This window comes from Sebastes fasciatus, chromosome 22 (genome assembly GCF_043250625.1).
Source record: "Sebastes fasciatus isolate fSebFas1 chromosome 22, fSebFas1.pri, whole genome shotgun sequence".
Classification (NCBI taxonomy): domain Eukaryota; kingdom Metazoa; phylum Chordata; class Actinopteri; order Perciformes; family Sebastidae; genus Sebastes; species Sebastes fasciatus.
Window position 1 is genome coordinate 24,579,915 of NC_133816.1, and position 12,822 is coordinate 24,592,736.

Below are 12,822 nucleotides of genomic sequence, written 5' to 3' on the forward strand. Positions count from 1 at the left end.
TGGAGATGTATTTTTATTTTGTCAATCTTGTTGCTTTGGGTTTTGAAACCCTGCTTTAAAGTGACAAATATTTAATGCATTACATTTTTTGACAAATTTTCAATGAATCAAAAGATTATTTACAATTTAAAATGAGACAATGAAATGTGTGTTATACAAACTATATTTATCACCACACTTTTTAATTTGAATTGTCATTTAAACAAACACTTGCAAAATATCATTTGAGTTAATCAAAGCATTGAAGCTACAAAAGTTTGACAAAGATAACGAAAAACAGGAACACATGGGAGGTGACCAAACCTGGTAATTCAACCCGGTCTCACTCCCGACTCATCAAACATATCGCCGATTGGTCAGCGCCCCTCAGCATCGTAAACTGAGTTGGGACGAGTTGTATTGTCATATTGTCGGTTTCAGAAAGCTAGTTGGGGAGGTGCTCTTTAACATATTTTAAGTTAAAGTGCTCCTCCTGCTTCAGTTCCTCTTCTCATCTTTATTCTTTGTCTTGCCTCTTCTCACTCCTCCTTTGTACTCTTCTCTCTGTCCTTCTCTTTCTTCTAATTCTTTCTCTGCTGCTTTGGTTCTTTATTCTCATCTTACATCTCTTCCTCTTCACCACTTTGTCTTTCCCTCTCAGTCATCTTCCTCTTCCTCTCCTCTCAAAGCGCTGCGGAGACTCCTCCAGAACTCCCCACTCCTCTCCTCTTCCTGAGGCCACTCCAGGTAGGTGGTGGAGCTCATGAGTTTGCGCAGTTTGCAGAAGCGTTTGGGGATGTCGTCCTTGGACAGCGGTTCCAGCAGGATCAAGATGGCCGCGTCTCCGCTCGCATTCCCGTCGAAAAGCTGGAAGTGGGAGAAGTCCAGCTCGTAGCGGCACCAGTCGGACTGGACGAAATTCTCGGAGAGGACGAAGACGGTGCGCCGGCTGCGCTCCATGGCGCTCATGATGTTGTCCACAATCCAGTGTCCAGGAAGGAAGTCCCGCTTGTGGAGGCACAGGGTCAAAGACCGGGGGGATGTGGGATTCCCAGAGTCTTCATCGTTCTCCCTGTAAGAGTATAAAGCAGAGAGCAGGTTATGTTTCCCCACAGGTTTGGACTTTATTTGTGCCATGTGTGGTAAAGATCGGATGACGTTTAGTCTGACGTTACCTTGGCCCTTCCAGCTCGGGTACCAAGAAGTTTTCCACCCAGCTAGCGTCTTTCTCACTGTAGGACACAAAGGCGTCGTAGGACAGCAACTCCTCTGAGCAATCTTTATCTCTGTGTCGCCGCCGTCGCCGGGAGCTACGCTTGGCCCTCAGCCACGCCCACATCATCTTGAGGTACCAGAACGCATGGAGGCGCCACAGTAGGACACACAGCAGAATCCCTACAAACAACGCCCCCCCACAGCTTACGGACACAAACAGAACCCGCCGGCACACAACAACGGAGAGGCGGACTCGACCCACCGGTTCCCCCTGCAGGTAGAGAGGAGAGTCGCAGACGTAGCTCTCCTCTCCATCTGTTAACTGCATGTCTTCACCTCCTTTAATGGCCGACTGGAGGAAGTCGACAAAGTCACAGGAGCAGACGAATTTGTTCTGACCCGCTTTGAGGTCCTGCAGTCGTCTGTATGACTGGAGGTCTGAACGGTCGAACATGTTCAGGGTGTTTGACTGCGGGAGAACAAGGAGGGGTCACACTGGTTGAACGCAAAGATGATAGGAAGAACAAAATACGAGATGTGATTGTCCTTACCTGAACTGTCAGTGTTTGCAGATTGGGGAACAGCCTTCCAGGGGGGAGACTCAGTAACTTGTTCCCAGAGAGGTGGAGCTCTCTCAGGGCAGGCAGGACCAGCATGAAGCCTTTGAGATCGTTGTTGCTCAGATCCAACACCTGTACAACATAAAGTAAAAGTGTTTTTTGTTGTTGTTGTTGTGGTGGTGACAGGTCTGTCAGGATTACTGGTCCACTCTCAGTACCTCCAGAGTTGCGGGTAGACAGGGGCTGATGGTTGTAAGTTTGGCCCTGGAGATGTTGAGGTATCGCAGGGTGGAGGGCCAGGAGCAGCTCTGGGGCATGGAGCTGTATTCATTCTTGCTGATGTCCAGGTGGGTCAGTTTGGAGAGCTTTGTTACCAGCCGGCTCATCGTAGACAAAGACTGGACAGCAGAGGGACAGAGGCAGACAAGTCTTCAGGCAGCAGGTAAGCTAACAACCTGAGATCACTGGTGTTCCTGCTGGCTGGACCTTTTTGAAGCTATGAAGTACAATCTGATATGAATGAATTGAAAATCGACACAAAATAAGAAAGTTACAAGAAGCCACCTTCAGAGCGTTTCCACTGATGTTTAAAACTCGGAGGTCCTTCATCGTGCTGTTTCCGTCGCACAGTGTCTCCACCAGAGTCATGTCGGTCAGCAGGTTGTCGGACAGGTCCAGGTACTGCAGGTTCACTAGCAGGTGGGTCGTGGGACAGGGTACCAAATACACCTGAGGGTAGTAAAAGTAATGACTTTATAATCACACTAGTAATTTTATTCTCACAACTCAGACTTTTTATGGAGGCATTATGTTTTCGGGGTTGTCCGTTCCGTCCGTACCATTCTTGTGAAAGCGATATCTCTGGAACGGCTTGACCGCCTTTCTTCAAAATGGGCACAACCATCCCCTTGGACTCAAGGATCAATTGATTAGATTTTGGTCACTGTGACCTCACGTCCGTCCCATTCTTGTGATATCTCGGGAACGTCTTGACCGCCTTTCTTCAAAATTGGCACAAATGTCCACTTGGACTCACTTGGATAAAGGTCAAAAGTAGGGATGCTCAGTTTGAACAATTTTCTTAACTGATAACCGACCCTCGTTAACCGTTTATTAACCGTTAACTGACAAGATTTGTGCCTCTCATGCAGCGGTGTACCAGTTACAGGAGCACAACAGACATTCGTTGACAGGAGTCCCCAGTTCCCTGTCCGGGAGCGTTAACTTAACAGCTACGATGCTGCGTGTAGTGTCGCGGACATGCAGCCACTTTCCCAGTAAAAGTCTCCACCGTACATTTATTTTAGTTTAGCAGGTTGTCAGCTGTGTGTCTGCCCGGCGGAACTTTAGTGAGTGTCCAACAAACAGTGTGTGTATTTGTGCTACGTTAGCAGCTCTAGCATTGCCGGAGGCTTCGTGCTCGCCGCCGCCGCCACACGTAGTCTGCGTAACTTTAGTGAGTGTCCAACAGACCGTGTGTGTGTTGGCGGTGAGTGTGAGGTTGTTGGTGGCGTTCTAGTTGTGAACGTAGGTGTAGCAGTGTGTGGACAGTTTATTTGTCGGTGAATAAATGCTATGAAACTACAACTCCTCCGCTCCGCTCAAGCGAGCCGGAGAGACCGGAGTCGATTTCCTGTATCCTGCAACTCCGGCTCTGCCTCTTAAGGTGGACTGTTAAGGTGGACCAGCTTTTCTCCTTAAAGTGACGAGCTGCTCCTCTGAGCCGCTCAGCTTTTGAGTTAATTATTAACGTTTCTTTTAATCGTTTTAACCGATAGCATTAATCGGTTAAAATGCTTAATGTCGGTTAAGGGTTAAAACGTTAATTATGGACATCCCTAATCAAAAGTCAAGGTCACTGTGACCTCATGTCCCATTCTCGTGATATCGGCTGTGATATAGGAATGGCTTAACGGAATTTCTTCGAATTTGGCACAAACGTCCACTTGGACTCAAGGATGAACTGATTAGATTTTGGTGGTCAAAGGTCACTGTGACCTCATAAAACACGTTTTTGGCCATAACTCAAGAATTCATATGCTAATTATGACAATTTCACACAAATGTCTAACAGGATAAAATGAAATTTTGGCCAGACATTGATGTAAACTTCAACTTGACTGGTTGGCGGAGGCGTACAACCACAAGGCGGTAGTTCTAGTTTGTTTTCCTTCTTTTTAAAATGTTGGGACTTTGCTATAGCTATGTAGTGGATTGATGTAGTAGCTACCGCATGTTATATACTTGTGACAGATAAAACCTTGGTCCTTACCTGAGTGTTTATGATGGACACCTTCCTGGGGTATTGCAGCAGAAACCCCAGTTGCAGAAACGAAACAAACTTAAAGATATCCAGCACCACGACGTTTCGTATGAAGAACTCGTCTATGCTTTTATGATCGGTCCATTTAGCTCGCTCCCACCTAACACCGGCCGAGAAAAGACAAACCATCACAGTATTCATGCAGTTCAACAGCTGTTCACTTCTGAATACTGCTCTCAAAAGTCACTAGATTTTTCGCTGAAGGGTCGTTAAGAAGTCGCCAAATCTAGCAAGAACGTCGCCAAGTTGGCAACACTGAATTTGCTGGATCATGCAAATGTGCTGGTTTCTTACCTGCCCTCGCCTGTCAATGTGACGTCGTCCAGGTTTAAAGTGTTGAGCGGCGCTCCATCCATCGCCATCAGGAAGCCAACAAAGGCCTCATCGGACACGGAAAGGTTGTGGAAGGCAATTTTCCTGAAGAATGACATTATAGTGGAGCGTGGTTTGTCTTCCAAATCGATTTCTCTGCCATGTGGCTTTTCACATTTTTACAACATTGTTTTGCTGGTTTCGAATGGCAGGAATAGGTTATAGAGAGAGAAGCTTTGCGGGTAGCAGCGTGTAGTTTCACAGTCATAATTACAGCTCGAATATGAAGTGACTGCACTGTCAGCCCTAAAAGCATATGCACATACAACATATAAGGAATTCTGCATTAATGCTAAGACAGAAGATTGTGGACAGACCTGACTCTCCTCACGGCGGTCTCTCTGAAGGGCTGAATAGACTGATTCCCAATCAAATGGAGGTCTTGTAGAACAAGAGGTGTCTCAGGGTACGACACGTCCCGGAGCACAGCCGAGGCTAAGGATACGTTTGTTAAAAATGGACCGTGGAGGCTTAACGTGACACAACCCAGCGGCCAAATGTCCGCTAGAGCACCAGACTCGTACCTGCAGAGAGAGAGAGAGAGAGAGAGAGAGAGAGAGAGGAGTGGTAGAGTGGTGGTGGTGATTATATTTTCCATCCGTACATCTTAAAGGATAAATCTGGCAATATTCTTTATTTTTCTTATCGTCAACAAATCCCATGAAAGGACCAAAACCAACGTGTTCGTCCATCCTGACTTCCCTCCCCTGCCAACGCTATCACCGGCCTTATCTTTTAACTTGCTTATACTTCATATTCGTCCAGTCATCTACAGCACAAATCACGGGGGCCCCAGAAGATAAATCGTAGCAGGATTCATGCCGGATTTGAATCCACAAACTCTCTGAGTACTACTTGTAGTGGCTACGCAGTTAATGATGCAACACATTCTCACTCCCAACTCGTCAAATACCGCCGCTTGGTCAGTGCCGCTCGGCATCGGAGACCAACGCAAGGGGTATCCTTCTCGAGTTACTTTTGGACAGACCAGGGATGGCATGTCAATACAAGCTTGTTACATGCATAGTGTCCTACAAAATAAGCTTCAGTTTTCACAGGAAGTTAGGTTTAGGCAACACAACCACTTAGGTATGGTTAGGAAACAGTCGTGGTTGACGTTAACTTTACTGACTATAGCGACTCACGGGACTGACGATACCGACAAGTTTACCACCCGCTTTGGGCTGCATTCCCAAACAACCCAACTCCGAGAAGGCCGGACACCAGCGCGGAGGATGGCACCAGAGGAGGTCGTGTTGCTCTGGCTCTACCTATCTGGCGTGGAGAGAAGGTTGAGTTGCTCTGGCTCTATCTGTTTGGCGACGCTGGGAAGTAGTTTTTGATACTACCACTAGGAGTCACCAAAGTCAGAACTTGTCAAATCCGATACAGAGGCTTTAAATGCTTTCCAAAGAAGCGTGTAGGGCAAAACATATTTGTTTCTTTGCGAGTCTCTCGTGCAGCAACACAAACACACAAAACCAGTGTCCGTCCCCCACCTCGTCAGGTTGTTGGCGTGCACGGTGAGCTCCTCCAGCTGAGTGACTCCAGACAGATCTCCTCTATTTAGCTCCTCCAGGGCAGGACCTCCGAACCTCAGCCTCCTCAGCCTGACCAGCCTCTGAAACACTGGATGAGAACCCAGGCAGCTGGAGGACACACACACACAAGACACACACAGAACGTGAGCAGCAGCGTTATCGGCTCGGTCTTCATAAACTGCATCCCCCGAATGCTTCTTTACCTGTACGGGTTGCGGAGCAGGTTGAGCTGCTGCAGAGCTCCTAGCTTTCTGAACCATTTGTGGTTGAGAGCGGTCAGCTGGTTGTCGGACAGATCGAGCTCCTCCAGGCTCCACAGCGTGTCGAACGCTGAGCGATGGATCGCAGCCAGTCCGTTACCTGGAGGACAGCAATATAACATATATATATGTTGTCGGGGGACAAGCTATGGTTGGTACCAATGGATTCTTTAGGTTTTGTAGTTTCATATGATATCAGTATCGTCACTCTAGCTTTAAAACTGAGCCGCTACAACCTAAAAATCACAAGTTGTGTTAACTCTAAGAGACCCGCAGGGAGCCGGGGCTATCCCGACCGACTTTACTGTCTTTCAGAGGCTGTAGCAGGTTCAGTTTTAGGGCTAGAGTGAAACTATCAGATATCACATGAAGCTAGACAACTTAATGAATCCATTGGTACCAACCATGTCATACTAGCATGTCGGGAAGGAGAATAAATAACGCTTCAAAGTTGGGCTAAATTTTAGCGAGTAAAAACTGGCATGTCCATTTTCAAAGGGGTCCCTTGACCTCTGACCTCAAGATGTGTGGATGAAAATGGGTTCTATGGGTACCCACGAGTCTCCCCTTTACAGACATGCCCACTTATTACATTACATAAATTGGGTCTCACTCTAAAGCTGAGACTCTGGTGGATCCAATGAGCCCAACTGTATTCATGTGTGATGATGTTAGTCCCCATAGGAGACATTTCATTGTATTGAAACTTGACCTCCCTGTATAAAATGACCTGTGGTGACCTCTAGGATAATCACAGCCTCTTGAAACTTTACAGCCACAAACTAGAGACCTAGAGCATTCAGAGGATGGATGGCTTTCTTAGCTAGATTGACAATAAGGGGGTTTCTGAGCCGTTTACACAACACAAGTGCTCGCCATCCAATCGCCGAAAAAAATTGCAATTCTTGCAGAAATCTCCAAAATCACAGCATGGCTTTTACTCTGGTGTTCCTCAAGGTCTCGGTGTCTGAATGTGGTATTTTGGAGGGATTATTGATCTTTTTTTTATCAATTCTCCAGTGGTAAAAAATGGTTAAATTTAGCACCAAATCTGTGTAACAAATGGTATCAACCCAAAACATTGCTGCAACAACTTAGGAAACAAAATAGAGCATGGGAATGACCATCATATACTTCTATGATCATGTTCTAAACCCTGATACACTTGAACAACTAAACACACAGAGCTGAGCATCTCATATTAATCTCCAGGTTCTCAGCTTTCAGATGATGTTCACCACTTCTATGTGACATCTACTGTTGACCTGCTATCTCCCCCTAAAGACACCCTGGACCCCCCTAAAGAAGACTAAAACGGGGGTCTCAGAGGGAACTTAGTGGCGTTAAAACACATTTTCGTTAACTATGTCAGCCTTAATTATAATATATCTTTTGTTTTTTGTTTTTTACAGACAAGGCGTGCTCTAGTCTTATTCCTGTAAACCCAATAAAATCCCATCAACGTTACCGTGGAGACTCAGAGCCCTCAGCTCCTCGTGTCCTGTCAGGTCGACGCCGGTCACCACGGTGATGTTGTTGAAGGAGAGATCAAGAGCCACGGCGCGGCCTGTCACCGTGGGAACGCGGGTGAATCCGCCGTGGGAGCAGTTACAGGCGAGCCGCTGGTCACAGCGATCGCAGGACGACCTCTCGCCGCCGCCTGGGTTTGACCTCTGACCCCAGCACAGAGAGACGAGGAGGAGGAGGGTGAAGAAAAGGTCGCTCGGCTGTCCCATACTGTCGGAGAGGAAGGAAGGAAGAGAGTGATCGAGTGGGCGAGCGAGTCAGACAGCGGGCCACACAAGTGAAAGAAACTCAGGGAGGAAGTGGGATTTGACAAAAGAGGAAGTCTTTAACATTTTATTACGACTTTCACAAAGCCTGTACGTAAAATTGAACGGCTCCGTCAGATAAAGGTCTATAAAAGAGGATGGCGACACACAGGTAACAAGCTGCGGTAGCTTCCTCTCCGGCTTTCTGTTCCCTCAGAGACCAGCATCAAATTCATCTCTTTATTATATTGTTTAAGAGAATTTTTTTCCTACATTTTAGTTTTTTTAACGTAGTTTAAAGAGCGAAGAGAGACACACGGGGATGGGGGGTGGGCTTTAAACCTAACTATAGTGGTTTTATTACCTGTGTTTTTGTTTAACTCACAACATTAAACACGTGTTTACTGCGACCGAAAGGTGACGCCGAGGGCTCTGACAAGGCGTCAGAATGAGGAGGGATGAGAACACGTTGGAACGTCATACATCCACAACGTGCTGCCTTCATAGACTGTATATAAGAATATATAAGAAGTGGACGTGGTCACTTGTGAACTGCCGTTTTGAAGCCTTGAGTTCGTCATTTTTGCCGTCTCCGTCTTGGTTTTTGTCCATCGCCATCTTGATTTTGGCCGTCACCATCTTGTTTTTTTGCAAACAGAAGTGTCACGAGAGCGTGGAGCAAAGTACAACCAAAAGCTGAATAAGACATTTTTTACGGGAACAAAATGTTACAATGAAGATCACTTTTATGATTTTTTGAAGTGTGATTGCAATCGCCAGAAGTAACAAGCTAACGTTAGGCTGTAAACGAACTAGTATAGTATATAGAACGAGTATACACAACGAGGCTGTAAAGGCGGAGGAGTTGGCGCGATGACGTTTAGTAGTCTCATTTAGCCGCTTGGTAGCAACCGCCTTTTTTAATACAATTCAAAATACGCGAGTGGGGTATTTATTTATGTCCCTTACAAAAAAGTAGTATACTTCAAGTTTATTTTATTTCAGCATACTTAAGTAAAGTTCAAGTATGTATTTCCCAAGTATACTTTATGTAGTAAGTATTACATAAATACTTAAATACTTGGAATTATATTGGCCCACTTTTTAATTTATAAAAGTATACTTTTGAGTATACTTTAAGTGTATGAATAGTACATTTTGAGTCCAAAACTTTTTAATTTGTACTGCAACTATAATATAAGTATACTGATAGTATACTTGTATATACTTGTAGCCCACTTTATAGTTTATGAAAGTACACTTTAAAGTATACTCTCTACTACTTGTATGTCTCGATCAGAAGATTAAGTACAAGTATTGGCCTATAAGCCAAATATACTTCGACTTTTCTGCATACTTATCAAATGCGCAAAGTATACTTAAGTATACTTTTGTTAAGTATATCTCTGATGAGTACATAAAATGTAAACTGAAATTATACTCTCTTATTTTTAAGTTTAAAAGAAGTACACTAATAGCACACTTGAATGAACTTCTCTCTGGTAAGGGGTATTTTATGTCGTAAAATCTCTTCAGCTTGTGTTAACCACAGACCTTATTTCAGGCATCTATAACTAAAAACCCATCGACTTCCAGACGTGCTAAAATACAAACTCATTAACTAGGACTCTATACTACACCCTGCCACAATCATTACCTGCAAAGCAAAAAATAATAAGATTGAAAGCGTGTTCATACAATTTTTAATCAGCAAAAAACGCCACTGAAACCGACGCTGCTTCGTGTCAATCTTTCAAACTCCCCTCGTGGGACATTAATTCTTATTTTACTTACATTTAATGTTTTGTTCTCCGATTCTATCGTAAGCTTGAGTCACCTTACCTGGTTTAGTTTGCAGAGCTGATTCTTGATAACGAGGGGGGAAACTCTGTAAACTGAGAAAAGACAAGAAGAAGTTAAAGAGTTTATGACTGTGAAAAGAGGAAGTAATAACTCGGAGGTGGGGGGGGACAGCTGGAAGTGTGAAAAGAGGTAGTGAGCATGAAAATGAATACTTTCCGGAGGAAATCTGTAAAAAAAATTTATCAGTGCATGACGACGAGTACAATATTCCCCTGTGAAACGTAGCAGAGTAGAAGTATAAAGATGCAGAAAATGGAAATACTTAAGTAAGGTATGTCAAAATTGTACTTAAAGGTCCCATATCGTGCTCATTTTCAGGTTCATACTTGTATTTTGTGTTTCTACTAGAACATGTTTACATGCTGTAATGTTAAAAAAACAACTTTATTTTCCTCATACTGTCTGTCTGAATATACCTGTATTCACCCTCTGTCTGAAACGCTCCGTGTTAGTGCATTTCAATGAAATTGCAACGGAATTGCAACGGAATTGCAACGGAATTGCAACGGAACTGCGTTGCTTGGCAACAGTTTGGGTCCATGTTTACTTCCTGTCAGCCGATGCTATTTACATACACTGCAACAGGAAATAAAACTGGGACACATTTAGAATGTTAAAAACCGTGTAATGGTCTAAATATTGTATATTTGTGACATCACAAATGGACAGAAATCTGAAACGGCTTGTTTCAAACACACAATTTCTGAATACGGGCTGTGTGTGTGTTCTCCGTATATTGAGCGTTTTGATACTTTAACAGTATTTATATAGCATTTAAACCTGCTTTATAATATAAAAGACATGAAAATGTCACTTTTTACAATATGGGACCTTTAAGTTACAATTTTAAAATATGTTCCTGTATTCAGGCTTTTATTTGTAGCCTACTTGTTAACTTCCATTACCAAAAAGAAGTTTATTCAAGTGTGCTATTAGTGTACTACTTTTAAACTTAAAATAAGAGAGGATATTTTTGATGCACTTATCAGAGATATACTTAACAAAAGTATACTTAATACTGTATACTTATACTGACAAGAATACATAAAAGTCCAAGTATACTTGGCTTATACTTGCATGTAATCTTTTGATCCAGATATACTTAAGAAAAGTACACGTAAGTATACTTGTAGTATAAAAAACTATTTAACTAGTAGTTTACTGAGAGTATACTTTAAAGAGTACTTTCATAAACTATAAAGTGGGCTACAAGTATAAAACTAGAAAACTAACAGTACAATACTTACACTTAAAAGTATACTTTCAGAAACTAAAAAGTGGGCCTATTTAGTTCCAATTAGTATTAAAGAAGTACACTTACAAGTACACTACAAGTACATTGAAATTAGTATACTTACTACATAAAGTATACTTTGGAAAATATACTTTAACTTTGCTTAAGTATACTTCATAAAATAAACTTGTGTTTTTTCGTAAGGGACTTTATATATAAGTATTTATCACTGAAATATTTAGATTAATAACTACAAATAGTTCTGTTAAGTGTTTGTGTAAAAGAAACAATAATAAAAAACAAATAAAAATACTCTGATATACTGAGCTAAGCTTGTATAACTGTACTGCTTATTTTAATTTAAATGTTTGTACATATGAACTTTATATTTATACTGTAAAAAAAATAAAAAATAAATAATGGTAGTGCAACATGAAAATAGTTAATATGAATGTATTTTGTCGCTTTAATTATTATTATTTTGTCTTATTTTCATTGGGTCTGATTTCGCGACAGTTGACACAATTTACGGCCGTAAACAGGGAAAAAAATGGCGGCTGCGTGGACTGGTGGACTGAGCTGCGAGCTACAACCGTACTTTAAACATGTTTTTCTTTACGTTTCGGGCAAATTATCTCCATTAAAAGTATGCCGAATTATCCATTAGTAGTTCCTGTTTGTAATGCACCCATGAATGTACAGACAAGTATCACTGCATTACTTTAATACTGAAGAAAACTTAAAAACGTGATGATTCTCAGGCAGGTTCTGTAGTGAGTCACGGAGTCTTTTTATTCCCCTCCTGTGATTTCTAAACGGATTTATTGACGTTTATTCGAGATGGACACTGAATATAGCGACATCCACGGAACGTGTAAGTGAAATTGAATGTCAATATGGTGTTGTTGTCTCCTACTGGTCACATCCAGACTCCGCCAGCTGACGGCGCCAAACTCCATTCAACTTTTGAACGATTGAGATGATTATCAGGGTCAGCAATGAAACACAACCTGCAGCTCTGAATGAAACACTTTTTACTGTGAAGCTCCATTAAGAAAACAGTAAATAGCAAAAAATTAAATAATAATAAATGACACAACAATAACAAAATAAATTTACAGTTATAGAATTTAAAAAGTGTATTTACAAATAATATACAGTACAATAATAAAGGAAATACTTGGTATATGGCAAATATAGAGGCAAATATATATATATATACGAGAATAAAGTCATAGGTTTACGAGAAAAAAAGTCGTAATATCAGGAATTTACGAGAATAAAAGTCGTAATATGAGAATAAAGTCCGAAATTTACGAGAAAAAAAGTAATATTATGAGAATAAAGTCAGAAGTTTAAGAGAATAAAAGTCGTAATATTATGAGAATAAAGTCAGAAATTTCCGAGAAAAAAAGTCGTAATATGAGAATAAAGTCAGAAATTTACGAGAAAAAAAGTCATAATATTATGAGAATAAAGTCATGATATTATGAAGTAGTAATTTTACGTGTTATTTTCTTTTTTTCTCGTAAAGCTATGACTTTATAACCAAACTTAGATTTGTATATATTACTTATCTATATCAAAACTGGCCTGTAACCCTATACAAGGGAACGGGGGAGCTGCCATTTCTCTGGATAAAAAGCACTAAACGTCTACATTTCTCAACTGATTTCAGGGTTTATGCTTAAAGGAAAATGTGA

The 12,822-nt window shown here is 42.1% G+C and overlaps 2 protein-coding genes across 3 annotated transcripts in view; one reads left to right on the forward strand and one right to left on the reverse strand.

Moving 5' to 3' along the window:
* Positions 1–10: 10 nt before the first annotated feature.
* LOC141760486 (toll-like receptor 2 type-2) lies at positions 11–9,980 on the reverse strand. 2 transcript variants are annotated; one of them, XM_074623341.1, is made up of 13 exons: positions 9,865–9,980; positions 7,719–7,987; positions 6,194–6,350; positions 5,949–6,098; positions 4,767–4,973; positions 4,372–4,494; positions 4,027–4,177; positions 2,319–2,483; positions 1,973–2,152; positions 1,746–1,886; positions 1,457–1,663; positions 1,155–1,321; positions 11–1,051 (listed from the first exon to the last, which is right to left on the reverse strand). In XM_074623341.1, the coding sequence occupies exons 2-13, from the start codon at positions 7,984–7,986 to the stop codon at positions 637–639; spliced, it is 2,331 nt and encodes a 776-aa protein (XP_074479442.1). In that variant the 5' UTR covers position 7,987; positions 9,865–9,980; the 3' UTR covers positions 11–636. The 2 variants fall into 2 exon arrangements, with proteins under 2 accessions (XP_074479442.1, XP_074479441.1); XM_074623340.1 differs by having other exon boundaries at positions 1,155–1,663.
* Positions 9,981–11,639: 1,659 nt separating this feature from the next.
* The window catches only part of LOC141761003 (ladderlectin-like), a 10,593-nt gene continuing 9,410 nt past the window's right edge, over positions 11,640–12,822 (forward strand). Inside the window, exon 1 of the mRNA XM_074624187.1 lies at positions 11,640–11,993. The gene's annotated coding sequence lies outside the window, so the exon portion shown is untranslated. The remainder of the gene's footprint in view (positions 11,994–12,822) is intronic.